We start from the raw sequence: 19,035 nt of genomic DNA, 5'->3' as shown, positions 1-19,035 counted from the left end.
GGCTTTGATCTCTTTGATCTCCGGCAAAACTAACATAAAATGCGACAGAAACAAAATGAAACAGCACTTTTGCTGTTCCATGTATTCCGTTACCAGGGTTGGGTAGGGTTACTTTAACTTGATTACTTTCAATTACTTTTGGATTACCCCAATACCAAATATGCCAATAAAAAATTACTAAATTTTGTGCAGTCTTGGGGAGTAATGGAATACATGGAATGGCAAAAATGATGTTGGCAAGCTGTTTGGATTTATTTTCATTTTGTTTCTGTCGCATTTATTGTTAGTTTTGCCGGCGATCAAAGAGATCAAAGCCAGGAGAGCAGGCTTACCACGTGTTGTGAGTCATCATTTTATTCATAATTAGTTTCTTTTGTCTTTTATTAGCATATTTGGTATTGTAGTAATCCCAACGTAATTGAAAGTAATCAAGTTAAAGTAACCCTACCCAACCCTGTCCGTTACTCCCCAAGCCTGCACAAAATTTAGTAATTTTATTCATATTTAGTTTCTTTTGTCTTTTATCAGCATATTTGGTATTGTAGTAATCCAAAAGTAATTGAAAGTAATCAAGTTAAAGTAACCCTACCCAAACCTGTCCGTTACTCCCCAAGCCTGCACAAAATTTAGTAATTTTATTCATATTTACTTTCTTTTGTCTTTTATAAGCATATTTGGTATTGGAGTAATCCAAAAGTAGTTGAAAGTAATCAAGTTAAAGTAACCCTACCCAACCCTGATCACGTGTTACCACAACATTGACGTAATCTTTTTAATTTTTTTCCTAAAGAGAAATACACGAAGCTAAGATGTATTTACAAGACAAAACTGTCAAAGATGCGTCACCTCGATTCCTGAAATGACCTCAGCAGAGCTGAGTTTAGGATGCTTTATTAATGGAAATAAACATCATACTTTCCCTTTCACACTGGAGAAGTTGTGAGCGAACTCTCAGCAGGGCATCAAAGTCAACTGAGTTACAGTCATTTTGAGTCATCGTGCATATGATTCAGCACGGGCCGATAAATGCCCCTCTTGTGCAGGCTTTTTTAAATGCTAGCATGACTCAGCCTCACTTGTTGATATACAATGACAAGCTTGACCTTGGTGCACTCAGTTTGATTGAAAGGAGGCATCCAAGAATCATATACTGCAAGAAGCAGGATGTACTGTTTTAATCAAGGACTGATCAAGTAATCCCTCCGGGATAAAAGAGACATATGGTCCAATGGGGTAGTTTTAGCATGGACGGAGAGGACGTGTCCCCACCAATGCCGAGATCAAACCCTTAATTCGGACGCACTGTCCTAATAATTAGTTTCAAACACTCATATATAAACACGTGTATAAAATGTGTAGTTGACTGAACTGCCACAGATGAGTCAGCGGACCAGTGTTTGACCTGATGCATGTGAACGCCTGCATGGACCAGCTGGCAGAGATGGGAAGCTGCGTCGTGGCCGTCATAGACTTTCTGGACGAGACTACAGGCTGGGGGCGTCGCTGCTCTCATGCACTTACAGGACAAATTTTCAACATGTTACCTAGTGTTTACTATGTTTGTGTACTGTAATGCTAAATGTAATTCACCCTGGTCATCTTGGAAGGGGGATACCACTTGTGAGGGGGGCGGCAGTAGCTCAGGAGGTAGAGCGCTCGTCTTGGGATCAAGAGATTGCAGTTCGAATCCCGGCTCCTCCGTGTTACATGTCGAAGTGTCCTTGGGTAAGACACTGAACCCCTAATACCCCCAATAAGCAGGTTAGCGCCTTACATGGCTGCACGGCCGCTATTGGGAAATGTGAAGCACATTGTAAAGCGCTTTGGGAAGTCATTGACTTGAAAAGCGCTATATAAATGCAGATCATTTCATTTCATTCTCAAGGTTTCTCTTTTTCCTCACGCTGAGGTTTTGAGTTGTTCCTTGCCCGCATGTTGGTTTAAGATCAGGTAATTGTGTCATTGTAATCCTGAGCAGTCCTTTGAGACATTTTTCTGATTAAGGGCTATATAAATAAATTTGACTTGACTTCCTCTAACATTTTCCAAGACTCAAAATTAGTGCATTAGTGCACACAAGAGCACGCACACCACCAACCATGGACAGACATTGAATTCATTCACAGGAAGTGACCAGATTCTCCAGCAGTATAATAAAGAATTGAACCTCCTTCATTTGTAATCAAAAGATTTGTGATTTGCATATGTGTCATGTTTCATGCAAGATTTCTTTCGTTGCGTGTCCGAACAGAATTTCGCCCATTATCGACATTTGTTAAAATCAACCGATTGGAGAACTTTATTTTGAAAAGCATTAACAGGGACTCCAACCGGTCACACGACACGCCGCCAATAACCAGGGTTTTGTAGGGTTACTTTAACTGGATTACTTTCAATTACTTTTGGATTACTCCAATACCAAATATGCTAATAAAAGACAAAAGAAACTAAATATGAATAAAATGATGACTCACAACACGTGGTAAGCTTTCTCTCCTGGCTTTGATCTCTTTGATCTCCGGCAAAACTAACATAAAATGCGACAGACAAAATGAAAATAAATCCAAACAGCTTGCCAACATCATTTTTGCCGTTCCATGTATTCCGTTACTCCCCAAGCCTGCACAAAATTAGGTCATTTTATTCATATTTAGTTTCTTTTGTCTTTTATTAGCATATTTGGTATCGGAGTAATCCAAAAGTAATTGAAAGTAATCAAGTTAAAGTAACCCTACCCAACCCTGCCGATGACTGACATCAGCGGCATTTAGAAGCCCAGTCACAAACACCTTCCTCTATTCTTCATGAGTTACTTTCTGGACAGGGAGCCCAGAGGGCCTGGTTGACCTTTGGCCCCCTTGGCCAATGGGGACAAAGAAGGCCGAAACCCATAGCAGGCCCGAGTGAGGAATCCTTCCACAAGCAAATAACGAGGCATGGATGTCCCGTCATGGATCCGTCCCTGGATGTTTTGCCGCCATGAAGTCCGCAAGATCAGTCCCCCAAAATGGGAGAAACTGGCTTTCTCCACTGACCATGCAATCTCTTCTGACCCCCATGTGATGTTTTGTCTGACCCAAAGGTAACGCAACAAAGGATATCGCAACAAACTGTCTTGGTGCTGGGCATGAATATTTTATTCCGACACATTTAGATATAATTCCCAATTATTTGAATTGATTAACTTAAAACCTGGTTTATTGATCAGTACTTTCATTCCTGAAGCAGAGTGTCTCCACATTCCCTTAATAACAATGCAAGTTCTTGTGTCAACAATGTTGTTTGTTGTTTCGCTTGATTTCATTTTCCTTGACATGTAAATAAAATGCAGTTTGTTAGAATCAAACCACGTCTGCATTATTTATTTGACTATATTATTGTTCTTTATCCATATCATTGAACTGCAAAATAGATAATTTAAAGCTAAAAATACAATATGTTGTGAAGATTAGTATCAATAAAGGAAGCAGAGAAAAAAGAGGCTATTTTGGGTATTAAATCATTAACCATCCAATTAAATTCTGAACCAAATTTATACAATTTAAAGCCATTTTCTCGAGAAATATAAAATCTTTTTTGTTCACTATTTTGTTTTAATTTGTATGCATGTATCTGCATATTTGTATATTTCAATTACATCAGAAGCCTATTGGGTTTTTTAAAACATATGATTGTTTTTCCAGTATGATTTATTTTTTCTTTTGTTTTAAAAAAGACATTAAAGAGCTGGACTTTATGGTGTGTTTCGGATTGTTATCCTGCTGCACGATCACAAAGCACTTGCGTTTGAGAGCACGACCGAAAGCCGGACGTTCTCCTTCAGGATCTTCTGGTAAACATGAAATTTCATTTTTCCATCAACCACAGCAAGTTGTCCTGGTCCTGAGGCAGCAAAGCAGCCCCAGAGCATCACACTGCCACCACCATGCTTTACTGTTGGAATCATGTTGGTTTTGTCAAATGCTGTGCCATTTTTACACCAGATGTAACAGGCTGCACACCTTCCAATAAAATCAACTTTTGACTTATCAGTCCACAGAATGTTTCTCCAAAGGTCTTGAGGATAATCAAGATGCTTTTTGGTAAATGTGAGATGACTGTGTTCATTTATAACAGCAATGGCTGTTATTCTTGGCCAGTGTGTTTTTCATAGTGGAATTATGAACACTGACCTTAACGTAAGCCAGCGAAGCCTGCAGTTCTTTGGATATTTTTCGAGGTTCTTGTATAACCTCCTGGATGCTTCGTCGTCGCAATCTTGGAGTAATCTTAGTTGGTCGAGCACTCCTCGGAAGGTTTGCCACTCTTCCCAGTTTTCTCCATTTCTGGATAATGGCTTTGACAGTGGTTACAGACTTTGAAAATGTTTTGTGAAGAGTTCCACACTAATTTATTGAAATCACTTTTTTCTTTCTGAAACTTCTTTGGATCATGGCATGTCAATTGTGTTCTTGAAATTTTGTGGCATACTTTGTCTAACGGACTTCATTTGAGTGATTTCGTGACTTGTCACGTGGCAATCAATTTTGGGTGTGGTCTGTCAATTTGACCTCAGCTTTCCCAAAACGGTGGTTAGTCACAGTTTCTTTGTGATTTAACGAGGGGGGTAAATACTCTTAAGATTGGCCTAAGATTTTTCATGCCTTGATAAATGGAATCAACCTTTCAAAACTGCATTTTGTGTGATATTAAAATAAATTTGATGATCTGAAATCTTTGAGTTATAAATATGGAAAAAACACAGTTATCAGGAATATACTGTAGAACCCTTTAGGAATAAATATTGTAGAAACTGGTTTTTCACATAGCAAGTTGCGTATAGCACTTACATTTAATGTGAGCAATTAACGATGCTCAAACACCACACCTCCTTAAGTCATCCGGCAAAGAGTGCGTAGTAGGAAAAACACGCTGGGCTCTTTGCAGCAATTCGCAACATTCCTACGCAAGCGTCTCTCGCACCTTCCTGGTGCTCCAGATGATGTATTCGCACCTGAGCGTCCAAAATCTCTTCTCGGCCCTGCCAAAGCAACATTTTCCTCCCGCGCGTCAGCAACCTGTTACTTCCACCTCCACGTTGGCCAAGCCCGCAATGACTCGCCCGGCGTTTATGAGCCCACCCTGATCTCATCTCGCGTCATGGCAGCTCGTTTCCAGCGCCGCAATGACGCGCAGGGTTTTGGGCTTGGCTTCGATTTGACCTAATTCGCAGATTACTATAACGACCGTTAATATAAAATGACGAGTGTGTTCGGCACACCGCCTGGATCGTAGGGGCACCGCTTCCTGGGGTGTGTCTTGGGCAAGTACAGCCTGGCGGTGCACGTCATTGTATTAGGGATGCACCAAATTAAGGGCAAATGTTTTTTTGACAGAAATGAACAAAAATGCGTTTTCAGTTTTGACAGAAAGAGAAGCTATTTATATTTCTCTTTAAGTCTCTTTGTCCTTAATACTTGAATTTAAGCAAATACATATAAGATCATAAACTAGTCTTATTAAGTCAGTGTTAAGCATTTTATTTTTGCCCTTTTTAGCAAAAAGTTTTCATTTTTTGAAATGTATTCAAGTGTTTGTCCCAAAATTTTAATTTGGATGCATTCCAAAGAACTTATGGAAACAAAGCCCTTCAAAACATATGCATTTTGAAACCTATGAGAATCAAATTACCTGAGCATGTTCTCCCTTTTGTATTATATCCTATTACAACTTCTTGCTGTCATAGCACTCCAGACATGACCCTGCTGTGATAAGTTACATTTATTAAAATGAGCACATGGGAGTCGGCGCATTTACAAAAAAAAAAGCAACATTTTTGATCTATTCTGCTTCTGTTTGTTTTAGTTTACTCACCGTACGTTTAGCTTCCTTCATATTGACAAGTCATATCGGGTGGCAAGGCCAAACATCTTCAAAAAAAATAAAGAACATTATTTTTATATATCATTTAAAAGCAAACCTAACGTTACATTTGAATATAAAAGAAGCATACTCAGAACAGTGCCTAAGAGTCAGCCAAGTTTGACCACATTGAGAAATAAATGCACTCAATGCTAGGATTGTGCAACGCATAACTGCTTGGTCACAACTTCGGAAACACTTGCACAATCTCACAATCTTCATCAAGAATCTTGCCTTCATGCTTATGGTTTATGATTTAAACTCAAGACATTACGTTAAAAAAAATTGTGCGGTCAGTTCATAATTAATTTACAACATACAGCCTACAGACCCATTCCTATCATTTCATTCTATTTACTGTAGTTCTTTTTCAATTTTGTAAAGTTGCATTACTTCATAGGTTCACTCCTTACTAATTTATACATTATAAGCCAGTATTCTTGTTTCTTTTAAGATTAAGAATGGGATTCTTTATCCAGCTGTATGCTATAATAAAACTAAATCATGAAATGTTTTACTAGGTTCAGCATTTGAGTCATTAAATTGCTATCAAAAGTGTAGATGTTCATTTAGCTTCGGCAGAGATCTGTACTTGACCCGGGATGCTGTTCTTGTTTGACACTGGGACAGAAATGTTTGCCGCTGCTATAGTCGTTTGGACCGGCACAAGTAGTGTGTGCGTACCCAATGAAGTGGCCGTTGAGTTCGGAAATTTTTGGGGCACCGGGAGATGACGGGAAGGAGGAAAGTCTCATTTCTGGGAGGCGCCCCAGATGATAAGTCCCACGATCACTGCGACAACCACCAAAATGATGATCAGGATGCAGATCTTCCTTCGAGAACTCCGCTGGGAAGAAGGACAAGGGTAAAAGTTCAGCCTAATGTCGACTCTTTCTACTGAGTATTTATTTTCATAGAGGAGTTCACTGGGGTTATTCGTCGTGTCTGACTGATTACAATTGTGCAATTCTTTTTTTTTTTCTCAGAAAAACTCATGTACCTTTCTGACTTTTAACCCATTTCTTATCTACGTTTATGCTGTTTTTCGTTACCTGATAATCGGCAGCGCGTGCCAGCTGTTGCGTGGCGTTCTGGACATTAACGTCTGCATTCTCCACATTGGCCTCTATACTGTCTGCGGGACAGAGAAAAAAGCAGGAACTGATGATTTTATTCATGTATTTACATCTTAAAAGGCTAGTTCCTATGGGAGCTTTTATTTTTTTAATACTAGGCTGATGATCCACCTAAATTGAACAAGCCATTTGAACTAAAGTTATGGAACCGGCTTCATCCGATTTGGAACCAATGCAAAGATTAATTAATCTGATAAATATTGTGGATTTTCTGACTCCGGCACTTTTTAGTCACAGAGTAACGGTTTTTAATACGTGATTTCTGATTTTTGTGAGTATATATTTTGAATGACACTAAGGGATATTTTTTGTCTTTTGTTGCTCAGGCCCAAGGAAGGGTGTGTTGATTTGGTATCAAAAGATAAAAAAAGAATGCTGCTACATTTTACCCATGCACTGACTTGGGACATATGCACAGAAATCAAACTTCAATTGTATTAATTTGATTGTACTAAGCTCTTCAAAAGGCTGACGTTTTATTTGTATGAATACATGCTGTGTTTTATTTCACTCTTTTTGTTCCCCGGATAAGCGAGATGTATATGTAGGTTTTAGATCAGGGAATTGTGTGGTAACAGTCTGTAGTTTGCAATAATCTGTGGTCTGTGCAGGCATTTAAGACTCCATGTGATTAAGGGCTACACATCACTTGACTTGACTAACAGGATCCTTTTTATAAAATTCACGATGCTTCAGTCTTGAGATTTCATTATTTAATATTTTGTTGTATGTACGCTACTCCCTGATGTAGTCCTTGTACAATCAGTACAAAGGAGGAACCCTAATTTGGTCTAATTTGTGCCAAGGTTAAAGGGGAAGTATGTCTGTGTGTACTGTTTGTCCAATCACTCCCTATATGTCTCGAGTATGTCTGTTTTAGCCAAAAATTGAACTTTAGAACGATCAAACTGTTAGGAACAATTAATTTTAGAAAAAAATGTATTTTGGAACGTTTAAAACGTTTCCCCCACACGGCCAGTGGTAAAACACTGCATATAGAAAATATTCTATTGGATACCTCACGTCACTTTGTTTACAGAATCAATAATTCGTTTAGGAGCAATGTAGACAAAAGGTCCGGCTACAAATGTTGTAAATAAAATAATACTTGTTTCCTAGTAGAATGTTCTTATTCTACTGGCAGATGATTTTATCAAATTAAACAAAATACAATTCTTAAATTCAATAATTTCACAAATATTGTATTGGTTTTTAAATCACTTAAAGATGGGATTTTTAAATTTTTTTTAAGTGAGCGAAATTATTTTGATATGAAAGGATAAGATGATCATTAGTGATTTACTGAAATAATCAGAGTCAGCAATGTTTCACAACTATTGGAGCTGTAACTGAACTCAGTAGAACAGTCATATAACAATTATTCAGTAATGCATGTACTTCCGGATAGAAAATTAAAACTAGGAATAGATGATACCAACTTTTTTCAGATCAACACCCAAATATTAAGTAGGCATCGCCACAGATACCATTATTCCATAACATTCCCTTCTAACTGCAATCATCACATGATAATTCTGCTAATATTCTATTTATTTAACTACAATCTACATTTTGATTAAAACCATGTTCCTGATTTATAAATGACCATTAGAGATCAGCCGATACTGGTATCAGCTACGATCGGAGTACTGCTACCTAAAAAAAAAAGGCGGGTATTAGCAATTGAGCCTTGAATTACTCATACCTGATTAAAACCATTTATCCAAGAATAGATGGCTACACTATTATTGCAGCTTTTAAACTTATCATCTGTGTCATATGAAACAAAATGTCCTTTCATTATCACCTTTATGGAAAATGTGTTGCATTGTTATCAAAGACACAAAAGTTAAGAACTGGAGATGTGTTTTTTTATCACATTATAGCAAAGATGTGTGGAATTTATCAGGTCATTCATTTTCCAGCTATTCCTAGGGACGATTTTGACTGCCAATCAACCTTGCAAGCATTTTTAGTAGTCACTAGTCATCCACCCTGCTGCAATAATTCGTATTCTTAATCTGAAAGACACTTCCTTTCAAGTCCTTGAACTCCAAACATGGCTATTTAATTGGGTTCACTAAATTTGCAGAACAACAAAAGCCCCAAAGGAACTATTGTAACGCAGAAAGAATCAAGTCAATAATGTATTCCTCACTATGTTTCTCGTTAACATGACTTCCCCATTAAATTGGGTTAGTCATTTTATATAATCTAAGCAAATAATCCCAATTCAAAAAGGTAAATTCAAAGACAAAAAACATTTCTGCCATGACAAAAGTGCTCCTACACCCTTTCAACTTGAAAGAAATTAGCAGCCAATTCACATGTTGTTGTTTTTTTAAATACCGATCATGTCGCCTTGATCATGCACCATCATCCCAAGGTCCTTGAAGATGTCATTGATGTCAGTGATGTCTGACTGGAGAAAACAAGAAGACCAAGTTGAGTGAAAAATATTAACACTGATATGGTTCAAACCGTAGAGTGTCATTGTTTTAATGCATTGGATACCTCCAGCTGCCTGATGGACGATTCTCTCTCCTGGATCAATCGGAGGTCGTCTTCGCTGACGGCCTCGGCCTCATCCTGTACCTGTGTTCCACTGTGGTAAAACAAAATATGGCCGATATGATTTGGTAATTTGTTTACTTTTATATAACTAGATAAATATTTTGATTTAATATATTTTCTCTTTTGAAGAAAAAAAATCTTATTTGTCTAGAGTGATTGCAAAAATATTTTTCGGGCCAATCACCAAGTCCTACTGTAAAAGCGACAATATAATAATAATAATAATTTCCTTGTATTGTCATTCTGTGTAACAATGTACACAGAACGAAATGTCGATTGCACCTGACCCGTTGTAGCGAGCCGATGCAGCCGCAGCCAACAGAGGGCGCCGCCGACCACTTTTTAAGTCTTAGGAATGACTCGGCCGGGGCGCGAACCACCGACCTCCCAGTCTCAAAGCGGGCGCCTTACCATCTAGGCTACTGAGCTGGTATGAGTGCAATCAAAAAGGAGTGCTACAAAGCAGAAGGAAAAGATACAAAGAACGGAGACTCAAAGTGACCAAACTTGACCATTTTTCTCTCTAATCTTTTTGCTGAGCCTTTTACAAGGTTTTTGGTTTTTGGGGGTAACCGAAGGAGCAAAATTGCGACAACTGTCTACTCCTTCTGAGTGAGCCTCATGTTATGTTAAATACAAATTGCTCTACCTATGTTATTTTAAAGATATGCATGTTTAATAATAGTTCATGTATTTTTGCTATTTGTTCAAATCGGTGTTTTTGTACCTCTTGGAGGCGCTTCATAATACACAATGTCCCTTATTGTAAAGATAACTTAAATTAGGTTATATAAACAGGGTTGGGTAGGGTTACTTTAACTTGATTACTTTCAATTACTTTTGGATTACTCCAATACCAAATATGCTAATAAAAGACAAAAGAAACCAAATATGAATAAAATGACTAAATTTTGTGCAGGTTTGGGGAGTAACGGAATACATGGAACAACAGAAATGATGTTGGCAAGCTGTTTGGATTTATTTTCATTTTGTTTCTGTCGCATTTTATGTTAGTTTTGACGGCGATCAAAGAGATCAAAGCCAGGAGAGAAAGCTTACCGCGTGTTGAGAGTCATAATTGTATTCATATTTAGTTTCTTTTGTCTTTTATTAGCATATTTGGTATTGGAGTAATCCAAAAGTAATTGAAAGTAATCAAGTTAAAATAAACCCTACCAAACCCTGGATATAAATAAACGAAAGTGCTACCTTGGGAAAGATGATTCACTACCATAGTAAGGCTCAGGCTGCCCCACCTAAAGAAAAAAGATGACATTACAAGTATAAGTGAGAGGAATGGGGTTTTTTTTCAAGTTGAAAAGTTACTCACAGAAACCCTGGAGCTGGCTCGGACTCGGGCCAAAAACTCTCGTTCTTTCTCAGCCGCCTCCCGTTGAGTCTTTTGGAAGGTGTTCAACGCCGCCGAGAACTCGTTGAGCAATCGCTCTTTTTGCAGCTTTCTCTGCCGCTGAAATTCGAAGGTTTGTCTCACAGAAAATTCATCTTATGAAAGTGTCAGTACCTTTACCTGGTCTACGGTCACAGTAAGTGCACTGAACGCTTTGATAAGCCGGTCGGTCTCCTTGGCGAGCTGGTTACCTTGTTGCTGTTTCTGCTCTCTGGTGTAGAGGTAACATTTAAAGGATTTGGTTTGTAAAACATGAATGCACTGAAAATGAGCACTACTTACAGACTTTGTTGCAGTTGCTCGCTGTCCTGATCGGTTCCAAGCAGCGACAGCACCCTCTGCAACTCTGATGCTTCAAACCAAGTTTGTTGGGAGTTTAATGCAGTGGCACCCCTTTACACAAGTACCTCTACACACATACACACGAGGTTTTCGGCACACTAGTTTTTTTTTGTTTTTTTTTTTTACAAAAGTCGCTTTAAAAAGGAAAATCTAGTTCACGAGCAGACCACCAGGCCACGGCTCGAGACCGCTCAGTGCCATTAGCTCAGTCCAGTTTTCTCATGCGCTTCCTGCCTTGGTTGTACCGGTAGAGTACCACATTTTCACACTATAAGGCGCACCTAAAAGCCTTTATTTTTTTCAAAACCTGACCATGCGCCTCATACCTTATATATGGAAAAACATCTTGCAACTAAGGCAAGCAGCCACAGACTAGATTTTCACTCGTAGGCGAAGTAGCCTGTGGTGTATGCTGGGGTATATATACCGGCGTTTCATTTCCTAATTAATGTGTTAATCATCATTTGAATCGGTCGTTATTGGCTAAAGTTATTCAGAGAAAAAGGAGGCGGGTCCTTTCTAGCATTTACGGGTTTGCATAGGCTAAAGCGGGGCAAAACAAAGCCTGTAATTGGCCGAAAAAGATGTGAATCACACGTTAGGTTGTTTTAAGGCATGGAGAAAACATTTTGTCCTAGTCTGTATCTGTAAACAGGAATTATGGGGCTAAACAGACAGCAAGCAACGTCCATCGATGCAGATGCTTCTCGGCTGATTTTTCTTTTATTTGTGGGCATTTTTGCGTGTTTTGAAGTACCGTATTTTCCGCACTATAAGGCGCACCTAAAAGCCTTTATTTTTTTTTTCAAAAACTGACCATGCGCCTTATAATACAGTGCGCCTTATTTATGGAACAAAATTAATTCGCAAAGTCTTGCAACTAACTTGCAGCCGCCGACTAGATTTTCCCCCAAACGCCAAGTAGTCAGCGGTGTATGCTGGGATTTATTTACCGGCGTTTCATTGGCTAACCAATGTGTCAATCATAATTTGAATGGATCACTATTGGCTAAAGTTATTCGGAGGTCAAGGGGAGGATCCTTTTTATCATTTACAGGCTGGCATTGGCTTGAACGGCAAAACAAAGCCTGCAATTGGCCGAAAAAAAATTGAATGCGTATAGCACGTGGCTGACGGCATACAGAAAGCATTTTTTTACTATTTTGTATTCGTAAATATTTTATTCTCCTGGATTTACTAAAATCACGGATATAAGAGGACCACGGCTGCACATTATTATGAACACAACGACTTCGGTGAGCTACTCTGGCTATATATATTATCCCTGTATCTTGTTTCAAACTTAACTCGATGTTTCTGTGATAAGCGGTGCAGATAATGGATGGAATGGAGTGTCTATTTTTAAATTAAACTCAATTCCAAGTGTTTATTGTCATATATACAGTAAAGTTGCGAGCGAAAAAGAAAATAGAAACTAAGGAATGGTTGGCATTTCTTGAATACCAAGACTTTAACCTTCCGAATGATGGAACGATGCATTTGAGTGACATCGTACGGACACCGCATTTGCACGTGTTCTCGACACGTATTTGCGTCTTTGCAAGCTTTCGGAATGTTAAGGGGGTAAGAAGTTTGACTGAACTATCTGACTGTTTTGTCGACGTTCCCATTGTAGCGCCTTATAATCCGGTGCGTCTTATGTATGTCAAAAATAGGACAAAAAACAATTTTTTGGGGGTGCGCCCTATAACCCGGTGCGCCTTATAGTGCGGAAAATACGGTATGTAAATATTTTACACGTTGAATTTACTACACTCACGGATGTAAGAGGACCATGGTTGCGTATTATTATTGAAAGTGATGGCTGCAAGACGACTTTGATGAGCTACTCCGGCTTTATATTGTCCCAGTATCATGCTTCAGACTGATCTTGATGATTCTCTGATGAGTCTATTTTTAAATTCAATCCAATCAAAGTGTTTATAGTCACTTGCACAGTAAAGAAGCACGCGTTAAGAGTCTCAGGATGAGCAAAACCAAATGATCTTTTTACATTGATATCTTTTGCAAGTCATTTCGCAATGTGAACTTTGGAAGGGGTAAATCTTATGAATTATCTTACACGAAATGAAACAGCAACGTATGCGGCACAGTTCTGAGGTCATGGGATCGAACCTTCCTGTGTGGAGTTTGCATGTTCTTCCCGTCCTTGCAAGGGGCTCCTCCCACATCCCAAAAACATGCATGTCAGGCTAATGGGTCGGTCTGAATTAACCCTAGGTGTGAATGAGCGAGTGAGTTTTTGGCCTATTACTATTGATTTTGTGGCACTGCAGCTAGGTTAGTGCGTCCGCGGCACAATTTTGAGGTTGTGGGTTCAAATCCAGCTACCAGCCTTCCTGTGCGGAATTTGTATGTTCTCCTTGTGCTTGCGTGGGTTTCCTAGGGGCACTCCGGTTTCCTCCCAAATTCCAAAAACCTGCATCTCAGGATTATTGGCCGGTCCAAATTCTACCTAGGTGTGAATGAGCGATTGGTTGTTTGTTTCTGTGTGCCATGCGACTGTCTGGCAACCATTTCAGGGTGTCCCCTGCCCACTGCCCGAAGATAGCTGGGATGGACTCCAACACCCCCGCAACCCGACTGAGGATAAGTGGTGCACATAATGGATGGATGGATGGAAGTTGTAACGTTTAGGCCATCTTTGTACAGACACAATGTTTAATGAAAAATGATTTAAAAGTAAAATAAAAACCGTCTTAGGTCGCTCTCTGTCGGACTAGTGATACTACTTCTCAACAGAATTGTGTGCAGGCTTGTTTGCATTGATTTAACATCGTTAGTGGCTTGGAAATCACGATAATGCAATCAGTTGCCAACGCTTTTAACAATGAATTGTAATTGATTTTATTGATTAGCAGCCCCAAATGAATGTGTTTGTAGTGTTCGGGGAGATGTTTTTTAATGGCTATTTAAGGTTGGTTAACTTTCGTACTTTTGGGAGGTCTGAAATGATGTTAATTCAACAGCAGTGAGTCAAACTAAATTGCATCACATCCTTAACCTTCTCAAAGTTTCTTCATTTCCCTCATGCTGAGGTTTTTGAGATTTTCCTTTCCCTCATATAGGATTTAGATCAGATGGTGTAATATTAATCTGTGGTTTGCAATAGTCCGTGATCTGTGCAGCCCTTTTTAGACTTCTTGTGATTAAGGGCTATACAAATAACATGACTTAGAGAGCGTACTCCAATCAGGCCCCAGTGCTGTGGAACTTTCCCCCCTGAGATTTGATCTGCAACCTCAGTGGAAATGTTTAAATCTAAACTTAAAACACACTTCTATTCTATAGCATATGAATAACCTATATTTTATGTTGACAATATCTATGTATTATTTGCCCTCATGCAGGTTTTAGATCAGGCGATGGTGTCATAATAGTCTGTGGTTTGCAATCATCTGTGGTCTGTGCAGCCCTTTGAGACTCCTTGTGATTAAGAGCTATACAAATAAACATGACTTGACTTGACATGACATGAAATGGGTCGATTAGTTGAAAATGATTTCATATCGAGAAAAAAAGCAGCTACAAGTATGATTTTGCAACGAATTAAGCTCGTGTGTATGGATGACACTATACTCCATTTTTTTTTTTTTTGAAAGATCATATAATTTAGAACATCTAGATATATGGGGCGGTAGTAGCTCAGGAGGTAGAGCGCTTGTCTTGGGATCAAGGGATCCCATTTCGAATCCCGGCTCGTCCGTGTTACATGTCGAAGTGTCCTTGGGTAAGACACTGAACCCCTAATACCCCCAATAAGCAGGTTAGCGCCTTACATGGCTGCAAGGCCGCTATTGGGAAATGTGGAGCACATTGTAAAGCGCTTTGGGAAGTCATTGACTTGAAAAGCTCCATATAAATGCAGATCATTTCATTTTCATTTCATAGAATAGTGTGTGTGTGTTTGAATTACTCAGCAGGGAGAGTCTCTGGATGTTGGAGCTAATGTTTTGAACCAAAGCATTAGGTTCCTCCGGAAAACCAGCCTGGTACGCCATAATGAAGAACTGAAAGAAGAGAAAGAGGTCATTCAACCATCAAATAGTATTTCGTGAAATAGTTCAATCAAGTGCTTTCAAAGTTGGCCTGACTCAAAAGGACTCTTTCAGACAGAGTTTGTCTCTCTCTCCATAACAGATTATATTTGGTTAAAGTCGTAACAGGGAGGAAATGAGGAGGCTAACGAGAAAATAACAGACATTTTCATAATGACTTGTTAATGTGTCCTCATGATTTAACGTCAAGTTACGCCAAACTGAAGTTAAAGCCGTTTTGTTTTTTCCAGACATACACAAAGCGTTTTTTTCACGCCCCCCTGCCACACTAACAAACCATAATACATTCCAGTATCGCAATAAATGCTATTTATAATTTAGAGTATGTTTAAAAAATGTATTTAAGATATTTGTTTATTTTACCTTCGCAGCTTTCTCGTTGGGTTACTTCCTGGTCTCCACCTAACACGTGACGTTGGAGCCTGTTCAAAATCACGGCCCTCTAAAATGGTCTTGTGATTATTTTTATTTTATTAATTCTAATTGAATTAAATATATGTATATATATATATATTGCATGATTACACTTTTGTATAAATTAACTTGAAAAATAATCTAACGTTCTACGACTTCGTGTGGTTCCGCCCCTGTGTGTGACGTCACCATGCGAGAATCAAACGTTTCTCTTTGAGTTGCCGTTTGATTTTGTTTAAAATAATTCCTAAAGATTTACCCTTCCAAAGTTCACATTGCAATATTACTTTCAAAAGATATCAGTGTAAAAATGTAAATTTGGTTTTGCTCATCCTGAAACTGTGACGCGTTTATTTTGGCACAGGCCCTTGGTCAAAAAATCCTGGTTTAAATTTGTAACTTTATAGCTTATAACATGACAACAGGGTTGGGTAGGGTTACTTTAACTGGATTACTTTCACTTACTTTTGGATTACTCCAATACAAATTATGCTAATAAAAGACAAAAGAAAGTAAATATGAATAAAATTACTAAATTTTGTGCAGGCTTGGGGAGTAACGGAATACATGGAACGGCAAAAATGATGTTGGCAAGCTGTTTGGATTGATTTTCATTTTGTTTCTGTCGCATTTGATGTTAGTTTTGCCGGGGATCAAAGAGATCAAAGCCAGGAGAGAAAGCTTACCACGTGTTGTGAGTCATCATTTTATTCATATTGAGTTTCTTTTGTCTTTTATTAGCATATTTGGTATTGGAGTAATCCAAAAGTAATTGAAAGTAATCAAGTTAAAGTAACCCTACCCAACCCTGATGACTGAGATGTATTAATTAAACCCAAAATAAACCTTTATCGTCAATCTTATTGTCATCATAGCTAAACTTAACGACAGTACATTTTGTCTATAAAGGTCCCAACCAAAGGGTCATTAAAACGAATAATATCATTAAGTATTTTTCTATTTTTATGTAATTTATTTGTTGCCCCCTGGCATGTTTGTCTTGTAATTTGGATTACTTGCACAGTTTGTTTAAAATGTTAACGTGTTCTCTTCAATAAAAATATGACACACTGGCCTTTTGTTTTTATTTTCTATTGGTACTGTATTTCATACCCGACATGTATTTCATGCATGCAGGAGAGAACACTGTGAAGCCTCTTTACGAGGAAAAATCCGACCTGTACTTTTATATTTTCTTTTTATGCCAATGACTTGTTTAGGTCCATGGATTTCATTAGGTTTGCTTTGGTGTTCATGAATATTTGGGCTACTGCAGACTGAAAAATGTTTAATGTCATGAACCAGAACAGGAACAGGACCCAAACGCGTGACGTTACTCACACAAGCCTTTTTTTTAACGGGAAATGGGGAGTCATGCACGCTAGGCAGCAGTCTGGCGTGAAATGATAGGAAGCCAGAGGCCGACGAGATCGATACCAATTGCCCGAATTGCTATCGGACTGATGGGGTCGCTTCCGGACAGGACGGGACAGACAGGATAGATAATGAATCAGGATATCGAAAATAAGCAGAACAAACTAGACGGGAACAGAAACTGGAGATAGTAATAAACAGGACAAAAATAGGCGGAAACAAAACTAGAAACCGATATTAAACATGAAAAAAATAAACGGGAACAATACCGGACGGGAAATGCCAACAGGAAACAGGACTGAGTCAAAACCCAAGTCTTGCGGGGCAGAGGTTCGTTGACGGACCGACAAAGAAAAAATGAGAGCACTGAGTTGTTGCACAAGTTTATTTTCATAGTAAGCCGTTGATATTGCCACACATAAAAATAAACTGTTGCCTGTATTATTGTACACATATTAATGGGATAGTTAGCTATAATTGTGACAAGATTGCTATGTTTCTTTTGGCTTTTGTCAGAACCCGAACAAATGGTGGACCCAGACGCGTGACGTTTTCTCACAAGCTTTATTTTACGGGAACGGGGCAGTCATGCGCGTGAACACAAATGCCAGCGATTCGGGGCAGAAGAGATCGAAACGGGACACAGCAGACGGGATCGATACCAGATACAGGATACACGAGCAGATACCGGAGAGGGCGGGACAGACGGGATCGATACCGGATACTGGATCCTGGAGCAAGATACTGGACAGGACGGGACAGACGGGATCGATACCGGATACTGGATACTGGAGCAAGAAACCGGACAGGACGGGACAGACGGGATCGATACCGGATGCTGGAGCAAGATACTGGACAGGACGGGACAGACGGGATCGATACCAGATGCTGGATACTGGAGCAAGATACCGGCCAGGACGGGACTGACAGGATCAATACCGGATGCTGGAGAAAGATACTGGACAGGACGGGACAGACGGGATCGATACCAGATACTGGATACTGGAGCAAGATACCGGACAGGACGAGACAGGTGGGATGGATACTGGATACCGGAGACTGGAGCAAGATACCGGACAGGACGGGACTGACGGGATCGATACCGGATGCTGGAGAAAGATACTGGACAGGACGGGACAGACGGGATCGATACCAGATACTGGATACTGGAGCAAGATACCGGACAGGACGAGACAGACGGGATCGATACCGGATACTGGATACTGGAGCAAGATACCGGACAGGACGAGACAGGTGGGATCGATACCGGACACTTGAGACTGGAGCAAGATACTGGACAGAGTCGAAATACAAGTCTTGCAAGTGCAGAGGTTCGTTGACCCACTGACAAGGAGTGAATGAGAGCACTGAGTTTAAACAGGAGGGAAGCCAATCAGGCCACGAGCAGCAGCTGGCGCCAAACGGGCGGGGCCAAGTGAGGGTAATGGGCAACCGTGACAGCTTTGACTTATATTTTACAGTCATCAATATTCAAACCTGATTTTGGAACATTGCTCAGTCTTTTAAAACATTAATCTCCAACTTTTTATTTCATACGCATTTTAAATTGCTCAATGTTTTATGAAATGAAATGAAATGATCTGCATTTATATAGCGCTTTTCAAGTCAAGACTTCCCAAAGCGCTTTACAATGTGCTTCACATTTCCCAATAGTGGCCGTGCAGCCATGCAAGGCGCAAACCTGCTTATTGGGGGTATTAGGGGTTCAGTGTCTTACCCAAGGACACTTCGAAATGTAACACGGAGGAGCCGGGAATCGAACCTGTTCCCAAGACGAGCTCTCTAC

General features: G+C 39.5%; 2 protein-coding genes across 2 annotated transcripts in view; both read right to left on the bottom strand.

Annotated features, from left to right (window-relative positions):
* The window catches only part of chga (chromogranin A), a 569,746-nt gene that overhangs the window by 517,277 nt on the left and 33,434 nt on the right, over positions 1-19,035 (bottom strand). The gene's annotated exons all lie outside the window — the stretch shown is intronic.
* stx7l (syntaxin 7-like) lies at positions 5,746-15,955 on the bottom strand. The gene is made up of 10 exons (XM_088325374.1): positions 15,804-15,955; positions 15,299-15,392; positions 11,302-11,371; positions 11,140-11,230; positions 10,942-11,079; positions 10,821-10,867; positions 9,552-9,642; positions 9,387-9,459; positions 6,954-7,036; positions 5,746-6,748 (listed from the first exon to the last, which is right to left on the bottom strand). The coding sequence occupies exons 2-10, from the start codon at positions 15,381-15,383 to the stop codon at positions 6,653-6,655; spliced, it is 774 nt and encodes a 257-aa protein (XP_088181500.1). The 5' UTR covers positions 15,384-15,392; positions 15,804-15,955; the 3' UTR covers positions 5,746-6,652.

This window comes from Urocampus carinirostris, chromosome 20 (genome assembly GCF_059441175.1).
Source record: "Urocampus carinirostris isolate Australia breed hairy pipefish chromosome 20, RoL_Ucar_1.0, whole genome shotgun sequence".
In the NCBI taxonomy this organism is placed as follows: domain Eukaryota; kingdom Metazoa; phylum Chordata; class Actinopteri; order Syngnathiformes; family Syngnathidae; genus Urocampus; species Urocampus carinirostris.
Note: the sequence above shows the minus strand (reverse complement) of the source record. Positions and strands in the feature narration are given on the sequence as shown.

Coding starts and splice junctions, on each gene's coding strand:
- stx7l (XM_088325374.1), bottom strand. CDS start 15,383: ATGGCGTACCAGGCTGGTTTTCCGGAGGAACCTAATGCTTTGGTTCAA. Junction 10,868..10,941: donor GAGCCAGCTCCAGGGTTTCT/GTGAGTAACTTT, acceptor TTTTTTCTTTAG/GTGGGGCAGCCTGAGCCTTA. Junction 6,749..6,953: donor CACGCGCTGCCGATTATCAG/GTAACGAAAAAC, acceptor CCTTCTTCCCAG/CGGAGTTCTCGAAGGAAGAT.